Source organism: Panicum virgatum, chromosome 1N, assembly GCF_016808335.1.
Source record: "Panicum virgatum strain AP13 chromosome 1N, P.virgatum_v5, whole genome shotgun sequence".
NCBI classification, from domain to species: domain Eukaryota; kingdom Viridiplantae; phylum Streptophyta; class Magnoliopsida; order Poales; family Poaceae; genus Panicum; species Panicum virgatum.
The window spans coordinates 20,382,395-20,403,528 of NC_053145.1; the positions used below are offsets into that span (position 1 = coordinate 20,382,395).

Sequence of the window (21,134 nt, forward strand, 5' to 3'; positions counted from 1 at the left end):
ACCATCAGAATTTTACATATTTATAATGGTCGGCTAATGATGGGTTTGTTCACTCTTTCCTGCCTGTGCTAACACACTCTAAATAACCCTAGAACAAACTCTGGTTCAGCAGAACTTACCAATTAGACACTTCCTCAGGGTCGCTCGTCAGGACCGTGCGGCAAGAAAGAACTGGAAGAGCAAACGGTACACGAACTATGGTGGTACGGTCGTCATAAAACATCAACTTAAAAATCAGAGCAGGCTGTGTTGCTGTCCTTTGCGTGTAAAATGAATGGGTAAACTCAGTGGACAGTTGGCAGGGGCAGCCTTGCTTGTCCAACCTAGAAGACCTTCATATTTTATGGATAAGCAGGACCACCCCTTTACTTTTCTTGAACGTGAAGTCTGAAGGATCAAGCTCCAGTTACCATTTCGACATGATAAATTACAACCCAAGAGCCGCCTTTATACATGATGAATTCAAGGGTACAGCTTTACATTTGAATTGGCTACAGTTACAAGGTCGGCAAGTTATTTATATACATAATTACTTTGTCAGGAACCCTACATGCTGGCCACTCTAGAGGGGGCTTCTGCATCGATCTCAGATTCCCGGTTTGATTTCTCCGGCTGTTGGAACTGAAAAAAAAGAAAAGAACAAGCAGCATAAGTATAGCAAACCAATCAAGCAACAATTTGTCACGTAGTGTTAAAACCTGTGCAAGTTTTATCGATACAAGTGAATTCATGTCAACCATCCTTCATTCAATACCATGTCACTCACTAATTGGTCGTGCACATCAACCGCTTTGTTCTTGACATGAATTGATGCGCATTCCTAACCCTATGCATAAGGAATTTCATGACTAAATTTCATGACTAACGAAACATAGATATAGGTATTTCTTAATGGAAAAAGTCCAATTTACTCCCTTCAAATATAGACAAAGTCTGAATAACCCCCGAAACTATGTTCAATTTACCCCCTAAACTATGCAATTTAGTCCATTTTATCCCCATATACAATTTGTCTTTTTTTTGTTTCTCCATACATAAATTGAATTTTAATTTAAAATTTTGCATAGTAGTAGTGGACATCACAATGCATATTACAAAATTTTGTTATAATTTTTTTATCATTATTTTTCATATAATTTTGTACTCCAATGACTAATCTATTATTAAATATAGTAACCTACCAAAATAATAATAAAAAATTATGATGTATTTTTTAAGATGTGTTATGATGTGTACTAATTATCTTGTAAAAATTTCAGTTTAAAACTCCATCTATGCATGGAGAAATGAAAAAGAAAACAAATTGTATTAGGGGGTAATTTGAACCAAAGGGCATAGTTTGGGGTATAAAATGAACCAAACGATAGTTCAGGGGGTTATCCAAACTTTAGCTATAGTTCAGGGGAGTAATTTAGTCTTTTTCCTTTATTAATATTTGAACTGATTGTGGAGGTGCTCTGCCTGCAAAACAATGTTCACCATGCCTCCAGACCATCCTTCACAATAGTAAGACACAAACTTATGCCAAATCTCTGAACTCGGCGGTGAAACACTATTATGTCTAACAACCAATTAGTAAAATGGCCAGGCTTTCAGTTTCATTTAACTATAGGATGCAGTCAATTGCCACGAAATTAAAATGAAAATGATATGTACCTCTGATTCTTTATTATCATGCTTGGCCAGATAGAGATCCAATGCTCCTTCGCCACAAAGAATCTTAGCTCCAATCCCATGTTGATTTGCTGATCCAACAGACTCCTCAACAACCACAGCATCTATTTTGTCTTTTCCACTTCGTGTCTCTGGAATCTGTTAGAAAGTTATTTATCGGAGCACAATGAGTCAATAAATTCTCAACTAATTGAACATCACAATGAAACAAATCAACCACCACAAATATAATTCAATGCAATGGATACTAACATCAATTTTCCTATACAGTAAAAATGTTGTGTCTAATTTGATGGTCTACCACTAAGGCCTATACGCCTAATTGGATGGCAGCAATTTACATCGAAACCCTTTGGTTTCATATTTGACTTCATCCTAGGATACCCCAGATGAAATAATATTTAACAATTACCACAGGAAACATGTACAGACATGACAATAATTGATTTTAGTTGTCACAGCAATATTTATGGCTCTGTATGATCCACTAAGCATTGATTGTGGCTCTCGGTTTTTCCCCCTTTCCTTAATGTGCAATCTCAAGAAACCAAAAGTTCCACAATATATTAAACAAAATTATATCTACTCAGAACACCAGTTTTGCATGCCTGGTAGCAACAAATCTACTATGGAAAGGTCATATTAACCCAATTAATGGATTTCAGATTCAGTATTGTGGTGGCGGGAAGAGAGGAGTAAAAAAAAAATCTCAACTGGCAGGGGAACGATCGCCCCCACGGGAAGAGAGGAGTATATATACCTCATACATTGCTTCAGTCAATATACTTTCTAATATGGACCTTAAACCTCGAGCCCCAGTATTCTTTGCTATTGCTCTTTTGGCAATAAGCCATAAAGCCTTCTCCGTGAAATGCAATTTGACCTAAAGTAACAACACAAGATAAATATGTAAACATCAAGGGGTACGATTACAGAATACAAGGCAACAGAGTTCCAAACAAATTCTCACATCATTCATTTCAAACAACTTGGTATACTGCCTTCCAAGGGCATTCTTGGGCTCTGTGAGAACCTGCACAGAGGAGCACAGCTGTATTAGCTATAAAATCAATAATTTAATGTCTACTACCTAGGAACAGAAGAGTGTGTTTGGCAAATATATGAAGATAACATTTGCATTTTGCAAACTTCATGTTATGCAGAAGTGAGCCTTGAAGATGATAGTGCATCATGGATTATGGTTGCGAAGGTTGGTCCTCCAGTTCGGAGGCCACCCACCAGAGTTCGAACCCCAGGTTCCACTGGTGTCGCACCGGAGTAAAAAAAGGCCACTCATTGTGCTATTAACAGGAAATGTGTGGTCCACTGCCGGTTGCAGTGTAATACGCGTCTGCAGGCACGCCCTCACTGTCAGTGGCACGTCCTAGATAGCCGGGGTTCGTGGCCTTTTCTCGACCCTGCGGAAGGGAAAACTTCTTTCTTTTGAGTCAAACCTCGGGGGAGGTCATTTCCCTAGGTGTCGAGTTTTTTTTGTAATGGATTATGGTTGTACAAATTTTTTATTTTAGAAAAAAGGACTTCCATATGTTTCCAGGCCCTAACTAATGAAGTATCAAGTACTCATAGGACATCCTGTACAGATGTACTGTAAGTACAGTAATCAATGTATAATTGCTAACACTAGCCTGCAATCACTGCATGCCTCAGCAAGTCAGCATAGCACCTGGTTTCCGTTCCAGATTATGGTACATATGACACAAATCTAAGAATAAATTCAGCAGTGCAAAAGACCAACTTTGCACAAATAACTTCATTAAAAATGCTCGGGGATAAAGGGCTAAAGGCAAAAAAGAATGCAGATGCGCTCTAATTGGGGCAACAAACAAAACATAGGGCCTATCTTAAGAACCATACTCAGAATGGAGCTGAGACTTTATATGCAAGTGTTCACGGCAAAATTACCTCAACAAGTTGATCTTCACTGAGAGAGGACAGACTAACAAGAATTGGAAATCTACCAACAAACTCCGGAATTAATCCATACGCAATGAGATCACCACTTTCAACCTGCAGAAATGGCATCCAAATAATTTTAAAAACTACAAAGAATCTAGCATGAAAGCAAAATAAAGAAAATTATAGTTATACTATTTGGAAAGGGGCTAATGGCCAGTAGAGCATACTAAATGGAATCATTTTCATATTTTTTACTCACTGATTCCAGTAGAGAAGATGTGATCTCAGCATTGATGACACCACCAGTTCGCATATTTGAACGAACCTGCGCTCGGAAACCAATTGAAGAATTGTGTCTCCTAGAAAAAGTTTCAGGGGAACCTTGAGTATTCAAAGCTTGCAAAATCACTCGTGCAAACCAAAAGACCATGTCTACAACCTTTCCGAAATAGTTTTCTCCAAGTCTACAAAAGCACCACCGCAAATGAATAGAATGTTTTTTGTATCAATCTGCAAGGAAAGACAAATTAACATCACAATCTGAATTGTTTCCTTGCCTCACGCCCTCACAGGTATGTAATGTATGTTAGAATAAAAAAGGTTGCGTTTAATTTGTTACAAGTAGAAAGGCCATGGAAAACAAATCAGTCTTCAAAATCTTCTGTTCTATTTTGAAGTTGATGAGTGATCATAAGTTTGTTGTAGATGAATAAACAAAAATTCCAACAGAAAGGTATTATATCAATAATTCAATATCAAAAGACATAACGGCAGTATTACTAATTAACAATTTCCCATGCTTGTTTTCATATGTTTCAGCCTCTCCCTCGTCACATTTTTTATGTACGCACTAAATACCAATTCAAATTCTAACAAAGGTAATCATAAAAATCATGCATGCCCTGCTTTGGATCACAAGGCTAAACATGTGATAAGAATCAGACCATCCAAACTATTATTGCATCACAATATTTATAACACCTATTTTGATCCAGTACTCATCCTCCTAGTAGATGCAGGAAACATAAAGATTATACTAGAATTCTGATTTCCGATATTCCAAACAGTAGCAAAACAATGAAATTGTATAAAAAGATACCTGGATATTGTCACCCCTTGGATGCCTTCTGGCCCCTTTCTCAGGAACACTAACAACCTATCTTGACAGTACAAACATAACTTATAAGAAGGTAACTAAGAAATTATTTTGTCATGTATCTTATATGTTCCATTGAAAAATAGAAGACAATATCTCACAGTGGACCCAAGAAATCTTACAACAACAACAACAACATAGCCTTTTTTTCCCAATCAAGTTGGGGTAGGCTAGAGATGAAACCCGAAAGAAATAAGTTCAAGGTTCAGGCACATTGATAGCTAGTCTCCAAGCGCTCCTATCCAAAGCTATCTCTTTAGAGATATTCCAATCCTTAAGGTCTCTCTTAACCGACTCATCCCACGTCAGTTTAGGTCTACCTCTACCCCTCTTTACATTATCGACCCGCTCAAGAACCCCATTACGCACCGGCGCCTCAGGAGGCCTTCGTTGGACATGTCCAAACCATCTCAGCCGATGCTGGGTAAGTTTCTCCTCAATTGGTGCCACTCCGACCCTATCCCGAATAACTTCGTTCCGGACTCTATCCCTCCTTGTGTGCCCGCAAAACCACCGCAACATCCGCATCTCTGCTACACTCAGTTGCTGGACATGTCGCCTTTTTGTAGGCCAATATTCAGCACCGTATAGCATCACCGGACGAATTGCTGTCCTATAGAATTTGCCTTTTAGCTTTTGTGGCACCCTCTTGTCACAAAGGATGCCAGAAGCTTGCCGCCATTTCAACCAGCCAGCTGAAATTCTATGCCTAACATCTTCATCAATGTCGCCATCCTTTTGTAGCACCGATCCTAAATACCGAAAAGTATCCTTCTGGACCACCACTTGTCCATCTAGACTAACGTCTCCCCCCTCATGCCTAGTCGCGCTGAAATCGCACATCATGTACTCGGTCTTGGTCCTACTAAGTCTGAACCCTTTCGACTCTAACGTGCGTCTCCACAGCTCTAACTTCCTATTAACCCCTGCCCTACTCTCGTCAACTAGCACCACATCATCAGCAAAGAGCATACACCAAGGGATCTCACCTTGTATATCCCTTGTGACCTCATCCATCACTAAAGCAAAACCCAAGAAATCTTACAAACTTAATAATTATTGGAAAGGAATAAAAAGGTTTGAAGTTTTGAACAGCTTATTTCAGCTCTGAAACATGGAACTGAATGGAGCTGTCATCGGCTAAGAAGGACGCGCTCTCATATTCCTTAAATACACTACTGTCTGTTATTCTTTTGATCAGCTAATATTAATAACACTCCAAACTTTGCAGCTCATTTTGCAATGCTCAGGAACAAATTAGTTGTTTGCTGGAAAGTCATAACAGGAAACCTTAGATAGGGGCGTGCGGAGTATAACTAATTAAAGATGTATAGCTGTATAGCTTCAAAGGATGACAAACTTACCGTTCCCTCAAGCATTTTTAACAGTGCTTGTTGAACACCTTCACCTGAAACATCTCTGCTAAGATTGATACTTTCAGCCTGCAAAGCATCGCAATCAGAAATGTAAAAGCCTAAAAGAAAAAAAGTGTATATATATGATGAATGCATTAGTGAAATAATAAATTCTAAGAACAAACCTTCTTCGTTATTTTATCAACTTCATCAATGTAGACGATCCCTTGCTGAGCAGCAGCTACGTCAAAATCAGCAGCCTATGGTGCAAAAGAAAAAGGTAAAACGGCTAGCAGCAGCGCTAGAAACCAAAATATGAACTTTTGTCCTACTTCTAACAAACTCTCCCCGTCCATCTTTGATCGTCACTCAGCGCATAAGCAAAAAAACGAAATCCAATTCTGATCAGAATGTAAGCCAGCTGCCACCTATCTTCGGTTAGGATGAAAACCCCTCTTCAATTTGCAAGCACATTTATCACATACCAGCTAGCAAGCTCCTGATTGGTTCACATACAAGACTGGTGCTCGACTCCATTCGCATGCAAGGTCTGGCGGCTGATAGATATCTATTACGGAGGGATAATGGCAGAGTTCTACTCTCCTTGGTCTTGGTGCCCATCCCAAATACGTTGATCGAAGGTGGATAGAGGGAGTAATTAGTAAACTATTTATTCCATTCCCAAGAAAGATTGATACGTCTAGGCAACTTATTATAAACTTCATTCAGCCAATGTCGGTAAAGTTAATCAAGCTATTATAGCGAGCTTAGGTTAAAAAAAATGAGGCACGCTTCACTTCTGTTTTTTTTGTTTGTATCCTCAAGTCCTGGCTTGGAGACAAATCCGAAGCTCATATATTTTAAAGATCTTCACATACTGCATATATGGTGTTCTAATTCCATGATGGGATAAACAACATCAAGAGGATGGCCATGTGGTTGGTGCTAGTGCTAGGGCCTAGGGCTGAAAAACTAGATCATAGCTGAGAGGGATGACCATAGAAGCAGAACAGGATCATTGATTCGTGCATGCCTTTTACTGATTACATCACCTCTCTTTAGATAGAAGGTTTACTTAAACTCCTAAGTAAGCGATCTAATCTACTCCTAAAAACCATATCTAGAAGATAACAATCCCTAACTTCCTCAAATCCTGTGTTCACATGAGGAAGGGAATTGGCCATATTAATCCCACACATCTAGGGCTGGTCCAAAGCCCATAGCAGCATATGAGCTCAGCTTTGCAATGAATTGTGGTGGCTATAAGTAACCTAAAATAAGATGCCATGAGAACACATCTTGTAGTTCTGAACTTCAGATAGATACTTAAATCCTCTAGTTATTATAATCATACAAAAATGATTTCAAGAGAAAAAAGGAAGAATATATTGTTCTCTGATAGCGAGACATGTATAGGCTGGCCCACGGGCCTCTTGGTTAGTCGGCCTGCTGGCCATTGGGGCTGGGCGCCACACCTGTCTAGGTGCCCCCCTCCCCCACCCCCCCCCCCCAGGATTTGTATTGATTAGGATAGGCAAGGATCCCCCCTGATTGGATTGTTACCATACACCGCGGCATCCTTGCCTATATGTACCTGTACCGTGCTTTGCACCCTAATCAATCTATCATCTTCCTGGCCATACTCGCTTACATTCTCCATGTTAGCAATCACAATGCAAGGAAATATAATGAAAGAACCATATAAACAGAGAGTTCTTGAGTGGTACCGCTAGGAGCTTATACAAAATAGATTCAACATCCTCACCAACATATCCAGCCTACAAAAAAAAAGATACAGTCAAGCTAAGGTGAACTTCTGAGCACCAAGTCAAGCAGTTCTATCAAGCTTGTGCAACAGCAACTCTCAGTGAAAAGCATTACAATTGTTAGCTTCACTACAGATCATAATCAAGAACTTTATGCAAGAAAAGGAAGTAAAAGAAATCTATGCTAGTGTCATATATCCACTCCATGAAAATAGCAGCTGTCAAAGTAAAAAAAAACAGCAATTGTAGGAGTACATCAAACAAATTGTATCAACAACACAACAAGCAATTGATGCCAAGGAAAAAGAAGTAGACAGAAAATCATAAAAATATGGATTGAATGGAAGAATCCTTCAAAGGAGCATACACGATGGTGTGGAATTTCAGGATATTAGTCTCACTGTTAGCTAAAATGGGATAACAAACTTGAACAAATAGTAAAACTCTAATAATGTGCTCTTTAATTTTTAGCAGGACCAAAATGTGTCCTAAAGTAAGGGCAAGATCAAAGCGAATGAATTAATAAACAAACAAAACTCAGCATACCTGAGTGAGGGTTGTTGCATCAGCTATAACAAAGGGCACGCTCACAAATCTTGCTAGTGTTTTTGCCAGCAATGTTTTCCCTGACTTTGGGAAAGATTTTAGAATAATAAGTAAAGCATTCATAAGGACCAAAAAAACTATGATTGCATAAAATAAATAACATCAAAAGGTAAAGATAAGCTCAACAGGGATACTACTGCATATATAGTTTCAGCCAACCAGAACATACCAATTGTAACAGAAAAGATTAAGATGAAAACTCAGTTTCAAATTCAAATAAATGATTCATAGTATACCGTGTTCAGAAAAATCTCGAATGTACCACTCCTACTTGATATGCTCAGAAATCCTATCAGACAAAGCATATCACTTTACACAAGGTACATGATTGCATGGCTAATAGACAGTGTTATAATAACCACCCAGTAGTTGCTCGTTTTAGACATAACATGCATGGACTACAACATTTTTCAGTAAAACAGTGTTAGCATTGCAACATTAACATTTGGCAGAAACAGAGAGAAAAAAAATGGTCATGTTTAAACTAGACTACTAATTTCAATGCTTTTGCTATTTATGGACAGTTTTAGACGATTGCAAAATACAACATTAAGTTACTCAAGGGTCAGAGCATGTACCCGAGCCCGTAGGACCCATGACAAGGATGTTGCTTTTCTCAAGCTCTACCATGTCAGTGTCGCTTGTGCACGAATCGCTCTCGCTACAATCTCCAGCAGACCTGCAGCCCACATGTTCTGTCCAACTTACCACATGATGGTACACAACAACTCTTGAAAAACTGATGCTTACACAATACATACCTGCTGGAGAGTGATTCACAATATATCCTTTTATAGTGATTATAAACTGCTACTGACAACACCTGCATTCAGAGAGAGAGAAAAAAAAGTCTTACAGAACTGTAAAAGAAAATACCCAAGGGCCAGTAAAATGGTAGAAAAACAAACAAGGTTAGAGAAAATATTGATTAACACCCGCTACCTATTTGGTGATCCATATTGCATAATACTCTCTCTGTTTTTTTTTCGCGAACGTGCCTGAGCACGTGTTTCATTAAGAGGAAAGCAATACGACCGGTACAAACCTTAATAGGCAGAGGCTATTAAGGTGGTTACAAAGCACCACTAAGCAAGTGGCAAACGACCCAACACAACAAGAAAAACAGCAAGAACAACAGGGGAAGGAACATACAAGCCTGCAAACCTAGACACGCCAAGCAATTGAACCTGCTAAAAGATGCACCACCGTCAAGAGTGCAAAGGTCACCAAACTCGGAGGTGGCAAAGCATCCACCTGACTAGCAAACCAAGGCGGCAAAGTGTCCGCACAAAGCGAGCGACAACTACGGCGGCAAAGCATCCGCCAGCGACGAGGGGCGGCAAAGCATCCGCCAGACGACACTAATACTCTCTCCGTTGTCAAATTGATAACGCTTAGGGATAGATGCAGTAAAACGTTGCCATTAATATGCACAGAAGTACTAACATTTGTTACGCAGAAAAGGTGTTGGTCGATTAGTCATGACAAATACTTTCAAATGACTACATATTTAGCAAATTATAACAACATCATTCAAAGATAGTAATGGTCAAACACATGCATTGAACCTGTGTCGATTTCCAAAGCAATAAATAAAAACGGATTGAGTGTAGTAGGTAGCTCCAATCAATCAGATAAAATCATGTGCACAGTTTCCTGAAGTTTTTTTTTTTAATCCTCACAAAGCTTCACCTTCTTGGCCCGCTGCTGGCCGATGACAAACTTATCGAGGCCACGGCAAATCTCCTTGGGCGTGGGGAACCGCCGGCCGAGGTTAGACCCACCCCACCCCGCGGTCTCCCCGGCACCGTCTTTCCCGTCAAAACCATCCCCGCCGCCGGGAACCGCAACCCTAACCACGTCGATCCTCCCCACGGTGCCCGCGGCCGCGCGCTCCCCGGGGGCCTCCCCTGGCTGGCGCCAGATCTCCGGCGGCTCCCCGTCGTCCGACCCACCGGCCCCGCGGTCGGCGGCGGCGTCCGGGGCAGCGGCGGCGGCACGGGGGAGGCGGCCGTGCTCCTGCTGCTGCTGGCGCCGGAAGAGGGTCCACGGGCGGCGGAGCGCGCCGGGGCCGTCGCCGCCGCCCTGCTGCTTCTGCCCCGCGGCGCGGCCCGCGTGGATACGGCGCGCGGCGGAGAGCGCCGCCGCCGCGGCGCGGGAGCGGACGGCGGCTGACATGGGGTGCGGGGGTGTGCGAGGGGAGGGAGGGTGGAATGGAACGGAATGGAAGGAATCGGATAGAAGGAGCCCCGGAAAGGGAAAATATCTTGTAGATTTTTGGGATGCGAAGCCCACGTTCGAGGAGTGTAGTGGGGCGCCGGTGTTTCTTTCTTGTAGGGCTGGTAGTTCCTATCCCTTTCGGCGGGTGGCTTGGGCAATGCAGCCGTGGACCGTGGAGGTTATTCCTCGCGCGCTACTGCAGACCGATGTATCCCAGAAGGGAGACGCTGTCCCTGGCAGGTGGGCCCGGCAGCACTGTACTTCTTCCACCTTTGGATCTCGCGATGGTGGTGGCGCCGGGTTAGGGAAGGGATTGCCGGGGTCAGGAGGGTGGTTGGTGGGGGCAGAGCGGCCGAGGGAGGCGGCGGCCTTTAGGGTTCGGGTTGCCGAGGGTGGAATGGCTCCATGGCCTCCGGCTATAGAAGAGGAGGTCGGCGGCGGCGGCGGTTGGGCCGGCGGACGGCGAGGCGGCGCTCCGGCCGGATAGGGTAGGATCTCCAGTGGGCGGAGACCGCCGGCGGGGGAGAGGAGGTGGACGGGCGGTCCGGCGACGTGCTTGGTTAGCGTCGGCGGCGTTGGAGGGCGGCGGCGGAGCTGGGGGAGGCGAGAGAGGCAGGGCGCTCCTTCTGCGATAGCTCCGTGTTAATTCGCGCGAGTTAAGAATAGACTCCCCCGCCGTGGACAGAACAGTGATTGGCCTGCTTTGACCAGCATGACTATTGACAGGTAGCACCGTAAGAGTAGTGTGCAAGTAGTAAGTATTAATCTAGGATTATCATATTATTAGAGTGAGAAGAGGATAAGAATGGATGATATGTAATCTGACATACGTATGGATGAATGGTTAGGTACACCAAATTAATTAAGAGCATCTTCGATAATACACCGGTACGAAGTAACAAAAAAAATCTTGTATTAATATATTAGAGTTATAATAGTCTGGTAGTCTCATGGAAAAAATTTATACATTCTTTGGTAGTTTGATATAGTACTTGAAAAAACTATATGAAAACTTTCTACGCTTTTTTAAGCAAACTCAATGATGTAGAGTAAATCGTATCGGCATACAACAACTTGTATTATTTTGGTCTAACAAGTTACAAGATGTGCAAACAGACACATAAAGTTGCTAAATGGGAACACATATGGTTATTTGTACGCTACTGAACATCTACACGGTGATATGCCATATAGATCAGGCACTTAGGTCTGGATATATTTTAGAAGTTCTTAGAACAATGGTATATCAGACACTTTTCTCATATAGGTAGCAAATATAGTTAAGCTGCCGCTCAGTTATTTTTGTTTTTCTCTTGTTTATTTTAAATAAGCCCCCTTAATAACGCAGAGTTAAATAGATTTTCTTAGCGTCAGGACTCGGCTCTTGCATATAAGGTCAAACTATTTAATTATATACTCTTGCAACAATTACTTATCTATATGGCTCATGTATTCTTACACATTTCTCTTGTGTTTTCTTTATTGGATAGCAGGTATAAGTGTTATATATATCTTCTAGGCAATGGGTGATTTTTTTCTAAAAGATATCTTAACTTAATGCTTATTTGTTTTTTTAGGATGGTTTTACTGGTTTGTTGAATTTGAAACAGGCCACTGTGATATTTTGCGAAGTTGTCTAGTGAACTTTAAAGTTAAATATAACACTACTTGTTGACAACTTAAAATTAACTCAGCACTAGATCAGTTTTCATTATACGCAAATAGAAATATTAATCAACATAAGGTGATGCCCGTGTGTTGCTAGGGGATTTCTTAAACAAATTTTAAATTGAAATTCTTTTGCGAACGATATTACACAAAATTGTCACGTGGGTTTCGTATTAATTTAGAAAATTGTGCTAAAATAAAACTGTTGGATAGACTATCTATAAGTATTTACTATTATCTTATGCGGATAAAACTATAGAGAGCATCTTACTAAAACCATTATGGCTGCTCTAATGGGATTTCTATACGACGTAGATAGCTTGTATGTTGAGAGAAATTGAGTTGATAATTTTAGTGAGTGCTATCTATATAAGAGATATAGATTAGATTGGTTGGATGGAAGCTGGAGCTGGATGGATATTATATCTTATGTGAACGGTCGATCGCTGCATCGCCGCCCAGCCGCACCCCCGCCCCCCGCCTCGTCAAGCCAGGCGCCCGCCCAGGGCCCAGCCACCGCCGCACGGGCGCATCGACGGATCCTCGGCGGCTCGATTCGGCGCCCCCGCGCAGGGGCCTCGGCCCTCGGCAGATCCTCGGCGGACGGCGGATCCTCGGCCGGCACCTCGGCGGCTCGACGCGGCGCCCCGCGTAGGGCCCCACCCGCCCGGCGGCCGCCCCACACGGACGGTGGCCCGTGGCCGCGCCGCGCAGGAGCAGGACCCCACTTGCCGCACGGACGGAGGCCGCGCTGCCGCGGCCGCAGTCAGGCGCGGAGGCCGGAGGCCGGAGGCGCCCTACACGCCGACCGCCCTCCACTCGCGAGCCACGACCTCGGTCCCTCCTGTTTGCGCTCCGCCCTTACCCCACGACCACGAATCAAGCAGGATAGGAGGTATGGCGGCATAGCCCTTTCTTGGATCTCGAATTTCATGCATCATCCCCCAAATCCATGTATGTTTTCTCCTTTTTGCATTTGACAGGAAGGGAGCGATGTCAGCTCCTAGTGCTAGTGGATCCCAATCTGCGTCTTGCCGGAATGTTTGAATGTAGCTGTCCATTTTTTGTTGATGGAATGTTTGAATGTTGTAATAATTTCAACTCTGCTGTCCATTTTTGACTGTTTGTTATCTGCTGGAAACTTGGAAATGCTATTGCTGGTTTGTAAATAAATTCGGGTTTCGGATTATCTGTCGGGTTTTGGGTATCCGCGGGTTTCGGTTTTGGATATGAATTTGTACCCGAAATGGAGTTCAGGTCGGGTTCGGGTTTTAAGTTCGGGTTTCTGTTTTGGGTGCCCGGACACTCCACTCGAACCGAACCCGACCCGTTGCCATCCTTAGTTTACACGCTGTCGGCTCGGAATATGACCGACGAACAAACTACTCAATTGCTAGTGTCTCGTGCGTTGGACCGGAATGGTCTAGCACACAATGAGTCGAGAATTTAGACTGGTTCGGGCCGGGAAATGTCCTACGTCCAGTATTGGGGTGGTTCTCTTGCTCTATTCCCAGGTGCTCAAAGTTGGAGAGGAGCTTTCAAGCAGTAGTCTGTTCTCTCGAACTCTGAACCTCTCTCCTACGTGAGGGGCCACCCTTTTATACTTCAAGGTGGGGTCCCCGATTTACATATTTCTATCGTGATATCTTGGTCCGCCGGGGGGTCCTTTGTCTTCATCAGTCGGCGGGTCCCGCCCGGTCGGTCGGGAGTGGAGAGGCTGTGTCAGGTCGGTTTTCTTGGGCGATGGGTTATCAAGCTGTTGTCCCATCTTGGTCAGTCGGAGTGGCTTGGGCACTCGGTCGGGGCTTGGCGGTCGTCCTCTCTCATGTCCGTCTGTATGGGTACCTCCGTCCGTATTGCCGCCGCACGTCCTTGCCTGCGTGGTTTCTGACCTGAGGACGGCGCGCCCGTTGAGGGGTGCCCTGACACGGTCAGGCGGTCTTGCCCTATCACGATCTCTGGTGTAATGGGGTGGCATCAGGGGGAGCCATCATTACGGCGTGTGGGACGGAGCTCGTTGACGCCCTCTCTCGTCCCCCATCCCTTAGGTCGTGTAGGCTTGCACGGCCCGCACTGTGTCCATGTCAGAAGGTCCTGGTGACCGTGCGGACGTGGTGTCCGGCAGGACTGGGCGGCGCATACGGGTGGACGAGAGCTGGTTTGATCGGCATGCCTGTTGTACCAAGCGGCGTTCTTGGTGCGCACGGCTCGGACCACGCGGTACAGCGTTGACCCCGCGGGTCCGTGGTCGGGAGGCCTCCACGTGTCCTCTCATGGGGTCAGTAACTGGCCGGGCCGGGCTCTGGAGATTGGCATCCACCCGTGCCCTTTGTGGGTTTTGCCGGGGCGCGCCTAATGGATAGTTGGGCTGGCGTAATTAAGGTGGGCCCGCTGGGGATCCTGGGTCCGTGTCCCCATCACACGCCGTGTAAACGGTGTAAACCGTCATGTAGACGAACAATGAATGAATCTTATATTTCACGTCTAGTAGTTCAAGTGATAAGCACGATCTTTCTTCGAAAAGTTATCAGTAAAACATAAGAGTTATATAAGTTCGGAAAAAAATCCAACACAAAGTTAATAAAAAACATATAGAAATTCTGCTGTTAAAAACTACTCCCTCTGTTCCACATTATAAATCATTCCAAAAATTTTAGAGAGTCAAAGTTTTTCAAATTTGATCAAATTTTAATAACAAGATAATAACAATTATGATACCAACTAAGTATTATTAGATTCTTTGTTAGCTATATTTTCATAGTATACCTATTTGATGTCATAAATCTTTGTGTTTCTCTTTATAATTTTAGTCAAACTTTGAGATGGTTTGACCTTCTAAAATTTTTGGAATAACTTATAATTTAGAATGGAGGGAGTAGTAAACTCTTGGAATGACTTATAATTTAGAATGGAGAGAGCATTAAACTGTAAGCACATTACATGGTTTACCTTTTTCGCAAAAAAAGTACATGGTTTACCGACGGCACATATAGTCGAAGCCCGTTCTAACCGACACGCAGAAGGGGTCAGGCTCGGGCCTACAGTCCAGAGAGGAAATCCGGTCCAAACATCACGGCTTCAGGCTGCCCGCACTGGGCTCTGTAAACGCGCCCTGCAGTATGCATTTGGAGTACATTTTGCTGCAGCGGGGCACTGCAACACCCGCGCCAAATTAGAGAGCGGGTCGCGGCGCTCCATTTCTAGCGCGGTACAGCAGCACTGTACATGTAGACGTGGCATGGGACCCGCCTCGGACCGTTCCTCCCCCGCCTCTTCTCGGGCTGGCAGCTCTCCTTCGCCGGCGCCGTCCGCCGCAGCACCCTTGCCGCGTCCGCCACGGCGGCGGCCGCGGCCGCCTCTGCCCCGCCTCCGCCCGAAAGCCGCCATCAGAGCCGCACTCGAGGCCGCTGCCCTTGCCCTTGCTCGAGGCGTGCATCCGGCCATGACCGCCTGGATCCCGCCGCCCCTACTCAAGCTCGCCACCGCCCGCGCACGGAGGAGCAGGGGAGCAGGTCCTCCACCTCCGGCGGCCACCGCGCCGCACCCCGACCTCCTCCGCTCCGCCCCGCCCTCCTCCGCTCCGCCCCGCCCCGCCGCGGGAGCAGGGGAAGGGGAAGGAAGGGCGCCGCGCCCCGCCGTCCCGCGCCTTCGCCTCGCCTTCGCCTCACTGGGCCGCCGCCGCCGCCGGGGAGGAAGGGCGCCGGTGGGGAGGGAGGCCGCACCGGCCGCCCTGGCGAGCTCGAGGAGCAGTAGGGCCGCGGCTCCGCCTCCCGCCCACGCACCGCTGCTGCTGCCGCTCCACCCCATTGAGGGCGCCATGGGCCGGGCTTCCGCGCCGCCACCGCTGCCGCTCTGCCCGTAGGGCCCGGCCGCGACGTTCTGCGTCCCCTGCTCGCGCCGGCGCCGCCGGCTGCCAAGATCTGCCGTGCTCCGCCGCGTGCGGGCCGCCGTCCCACGCGGGCCTCCACCGGCGCCGCCGCCGCTCGAGCTCCCCTGCCCCGCTGTGCGCGCTCGCTGTTCGCCCCGCGTGCTCGCCGTCCGTGAGCTCGCTGGCCGCACCGGAGAGGGTGGCGCGGCTGAGCTCCGCTCGGACCAGGGAGGAGCCGTGGGCGAGGAGGATGAAGGGCGCGGAGGCTACGAGGTGGGAGGAGGCACCGCGAGGAGGGCCGGGGGCGCCGAGGTCCGGATGGGGAGAGAGAGAATGGAAAAGTTAAAAAGAAAGAGATAAAAAATCTGACGTGTGGGTCCCACGGTTGGTAGTTGGTATAGAGAGTAGATATAGAGAGTGAATGAACGCGGAGAAACTGAATATATTATTAGAGAAAGTGAGGGAGTGCGGAGAGCCTCACCACCGCACGATCAGGTCTCCCACCTGTCCCCGCGAATCGCCGCCATGCCGCGCCCGACGGTCTCCTCCTCCTTCGCCGGCCGCCGCACGCCGGCGGCGGCGGCCGCGTCCGCCAAAGTAGAGCTGGGCTCGAACCCCTCCGCTTCCTCCGCGGCGCCAGCGGATTCCTCTATGGCGTCCCTCATCGAGCGCGCCACCTCCACCACGGCGCCCGCCGTCGACCCCGCCCTCCTCCGCGCCATCAAGTCCTCGGCCCGCGCCTCCGACGGTGCCATCCGCGATGCCTTCCACCTCCTGCTCTCCCTCATGTCCAAGCCCCACTCCCACGTGCGTAAGCCTTCTCCCCATCCCTCTGACTCTTCCCCCGCCGCACCAATCTGCCCCCAATTCCTTGCCAACCCTAACGCGCTGATCCCCTCGGCCCGCGCAGGTGCGGCTCCTTGCCTTCAGCATCGCCGACGAGCTCTTCATGCGCTCCAAGCTGTTCCGCTCCCTCCTCGCCGACGCGCTCGATGGCTTCCTCCCGCTCGCCGTTGGGTTCCGCCGGGCGCACCCGCTCCCGCCGCCGACCGCCTCCGCGGCGCTACTCCGCAAGGCCGCCGTCCAGGCGCTCGAGCGCTGGCACCACCTCTTCGGCGCGCACTACCGCCAGCTCCGCCTGGCCGTCGAGTACCTCAAGGTGTCCGCCCGCGTCCAGTTCCCTGGCCTACGGGCCACCGTGGAGGCTCGAGCGGCCCGCGAGGCGCGCACGCAGGAGATCCTGGCCGCCAAGGTTGAGCAACTGCGTGAAAACCTCGCGTCAATCAAGGATGAAATCCGGTCGACGATGGATGAGATTCGCAACGGGTTGGAGATCATCCGTACTGAATATGAAAAGTTTGAGGGCTATGTGAACGATGATGATGCAGAGGAGGAGATTGCATCCCTGTCGTTGCGGAGTATTAGGATGGCTTCATTGATGGCCGGAGAGTGGGTGCCTGAGACTCAGGAGAACGAGGCTGTTTTTGATGCACTGAGGGAAGCTTACCGACTGCTTGTGTCGAAGCATCTGGTCACTGTTAAGGAGTGGATATCTGTGCTTATAAGGGTCGATCTTCCAGACAACAGGTTCAGAGATTCTGCATTGAAGGAGTTCATTGATGTTAAGAATGAGATACGAGCAGTGAGAGATCGGTGCTCTGAGCTTGGCCTTAACCTTGATAATGTCCGTAGGCGCAAGGGTGACCAAGAGGAAGAGGATGATGAGTTTTGGGTGGAGGGAAACATAGAGCCCCCTAGTCCTGCCAGAGTCCAGAGCAGTGTAGATGTTGCAAGCACCAGCAGGGACACCGGAAAGGGAAAGAGGGTGGTGGGTGGAGAAAATTCTGATACTGGCAAGTCACCAGTTGCTGCTAGTGCAACTAGAAATCTTGACCCGGAGAAATCAAAGCTCTTCACTGAAGCCCCTGTGGTTCCATGGAGCTCTGTATTGGACCGTTGGGGCTCCAGCAGGGATGCACATGTAAACCAGAGGGGGCTTGATCTAGAGAGTCATTGGGGAAGGGTGGACAATGATGCTGTTATACCTGCAGCAAAGATTGCAGAGTTGAATGTTCATTGCTCCATTTATACAGAAGCTCCAGTTGAGATCCTACCATGTCATGCCCCTCTAAAGAAAGGAGGGCTTTGCCAGAGAAGGGATCTTAAGGTATGTCCTTTTCATGGGCCGATTGTCCCACGTGATGCTGAAGGAAATCCAATGGAGCAGCATGGTGGTAGTTCTGGTGCCGAAGTAGATCATGTTGAGCACCGTGACACAACTGGAAATTCAAATGAGCTGAACAGAAACAGTGTTGATTATATGCAGGAGTCTTCTTCAAAAATGACAGATATAAGTAATGATGACTATGGCAGTACAGTTAGAACTCATGATCTGGGTGAAATCACTGTAGAGCAGTTGGCGAGACAGGCAATTAAAAATGTCCGGAAAAGAGATATGGACCATAAGGCATTGGAAAGAGCACAACGTCAAAGAATCCGTCAGCACAATGAAGACGTTCTGCGGGAGGCAGCTATTGCTTCAACTTCCCACTCTGCAGCAGCCTATGAGCAGCCTCCAGAAGCACAGGGTCGACGAGGCCGCCGAGGTAAAACAAAGGCACCAACGCTGGCATCAATGCTGAAGAAGAAAATTACCACCAAGGATAGAATTGCAGAGAGGCTTCTGAACACTCGAGCCACGGATGCGACAATAAGAGAGGCTTCTCATAATGAAGATATGAGCTACAGGGAAGCATTTCCAAACCAGTGGTAGCAGAAGCTGCTGAGCTGTTCTTGTATAGAGTGGATAAACATGATAGGAATGAATTAATGTTGGTAGTGTACGACGATCGTCACCTAAATAATATGGAACCTGTCGCTATCTAGATCAACCAAAACTGTATTGTCTGTTAATAAAAAAAACTGTCTTGTCTGTTTTCTGATATTCAGTTCTTGTACAGTTGACTGAATTAAGTTCCTTGTACATTTCTTTCCAATGTTCAGTTTTGACTGTGTACTCTCAAATCACTGTACCATTTCAAAGTAAAATGTTCTGTGTCATCTCAATTCTCAAATCACTGTCCCATTTCAAACTGAACCGTTTTGCTGTCTAAAACTCAACTATCAGATGGACGAAGGGATTGAACAGCATCACTTGCTAAGTTGTGCTCTAGGCTTGATCTCGTCAAATAATTCTTGAGCCTGCGGAGGCTGTTGTCTGCTTTCTGTTACCTTTTTCTTTTCACTTTTTGCTGTCCAAGTTGCGGTTGCTGCTGGCTAATTTTTGGGTATCCGTTTTCAAGTCGATAACAGCAGTGCATACATAGTCGTCCAGGAATATATGTCATGCCCTATCATTATTTGCTCTCTGTAACTCTGTTTTGGTCAATTAAGGGAAATTTATGAATGTAACATTTGCAGAATCCCGTTTTACACGTTATGTTTCTAAGCTTTTGAAACTGAACTGAAGTGTACTGGATAAGTACTCAGGTAGAGCAAAGCATTTCAAAACAGAAGTAAATGTGATGATATTTAAGTACAAAATGCAAACATAGCAGTCTGGTAGTGCTTTCATAGCAAAATCTTTACAATTGGACAGATCGATATTAATATATGATGCCCCCATAGTTCAGCTAGGCGCTAGGCGGATTCTAAGCGCCAGGCGGATTCTAGGCGCCGACCCACTGTCTAGCCTAGGCGGGATTAATCGCGCTTTGATACCAGCTGTGGCAGAACCACCTCAATTATCCCGGCTCAAGTGCGTAGGCCATTACCACAAAGGCAACAACAGCTCAAACGCACTTCAAACGGAATAATTCTTGGTCTGTCAGGTAACGTCCCGATACAACCACCGGTTCTCGGATCGAACAAGCATACCCCGCACGAAGGCGAGTCCAGAGATATTACAACCACCATTTTACAACACAGGCATAGTAATGATTACAAACCAGTTCAAACCATTATTACAAAACCAACTTTGGTAAAACAGTTATACAAACCATAACTTAAGTTCAAAGTTTAGACAGCGGAAGATAAAACACGACGGCTACAACACGTCGCAAAATGGTACCAAGCTAGCCCAAGCATGGTATCACTCGTCAAAGTCATTGCCGCCCGAAGACGTATCCCACTCGACGGACCAGCCAGGAGGCAAAAGAGCAGGGATAGGTCAAACTAGCGATCTGCTCTTCAAAACTCATACCTGAAAAGATTTCCAACAGTAAGGCTGAGTATGCTAATACTCAGCAAGACTTAACCGTCAACGGGTATACTAAACCCACTTTAGCTAGACTATGCAGGGTTTGTGAGGCTCTGGTTTTCCTTTTGCTGAAAAGCAATAAAGAGTAAGTTCTTACTTTCAAGTTTTAGCTTTCAAGATTCTAGTTGATTAACCATTCTATGTAAGCAACTACTATCCAATCAAGGTAGATCTTTAAGCAAACATCAAGATTGATCATAGTATTGTTGCTCTTATTACTCTGTGTGGCAAAGAGATCAAGCAGTCCAAAACTGTGAGAAGCAGACGATTCGAATCGAGTTTGTTAACCTGGCCAGGCAGACCTAACACACACGTTTGGAAACACCGTCGGGTCGTTCCCAAACAACCGTTGACCTTTCTTTCCGGCTTGTGGATAGGAACACTCTCCCCGACTATAGGGCTCCCCCTCGTCCCACAGGGTACATTCTCTCGTCCCATAGGGCACTCTATACCTCGTCCCTCATAGTCGTAGTGTTGCGCAACATAAAATAAAATCTATCCCTAAGAGAGAGTGTCAGGTATATCCACTCCCCGGTCCAATCGGTTACTAGGCTTATCGCGTACCATATTTACGGCATGTGGCTAGTACGTTCAAAAACTTAACCAGCACTACCACACACCGCGACCTTAGCAAGTTCATCAACAC

The 21,134-nt window shown here is 46.3% G+C and overlaps 2 protein-coding genes across 3 annotated transcripts; one reads left to right on the plus strand and one right to left on the minus strand.

Moving 5' to 3' along the window:
- Positions 1-227: 227 nt before the first annotated feature.
- LOC120655481 (CLP protease regulatory subunit CLPX1, mitochondrial-like) lies at positions 228-10,753 on the minus strand. Of its 2 annotated transcripts, XM_039933317.1 has the most exons (16): positions 10,167-10,753; positions 9,236-9,297; positions 9,053-9,153; positions 8,711-8,763; positions 8,415-8,498; positions 7,830-7,880; positions 6,288-6,362; positions 6,112-6,189; positions 4,691-4,747; positions 4,031-4,101; positions 3,851-3,950; positions 3,598-3,702; positions 2,645-2,707; positions 2,435-2,557; positions 1,657-1,812; positions 228-621 (listed from the first exon to the last, which is right to left on the minus strand). In XM_039933317.1, exons 1-16 carry the CDS (start codon positions 10,650-10,652, stop codon positions 547-549), a joined length of 1,740 nt encoding a protein of 579 aa, XP_039789251.1. In that variant the 5' UTR covers positions 10,653-10,753; the 3' UTR covers positions 228-546. The 2 variants fall into 2 exon arrangements, with proteins under 2 accessions (XP_039789251.1, XP_039789252.1); XM_039933318.1 differs by lacking the exon at positions 8,711-8,763 and having other exon boundaries at positions 8,415-8,494; positions 10,167-10,750.
- Positions 10,754-16,686: 5,933 nt separating this feature from the next.
- LOC120655482 (UV-stimulated scaffold protein A homolog) lies at positions 16,687-19,288 on the plus strand. Its single transcript, XM_039933319.1, has 2 exons — positions 16,687-17,037; positions 17,141-19,288. Exons 1-2 carry the CDS (start codon positions 16,756-16,758, stop codon positions 19,001-19,003), a joined length of 2,145 nt encoding a protein of 714 aa, XP_039789253.1. The 5' UTR covers positions 16,687-16,755; the 3' UTR covers positions 19,004-19,288.
- The last annotated feature ends 1,846 nt before the right edge of the window (positions 19,289-21,134 follow it).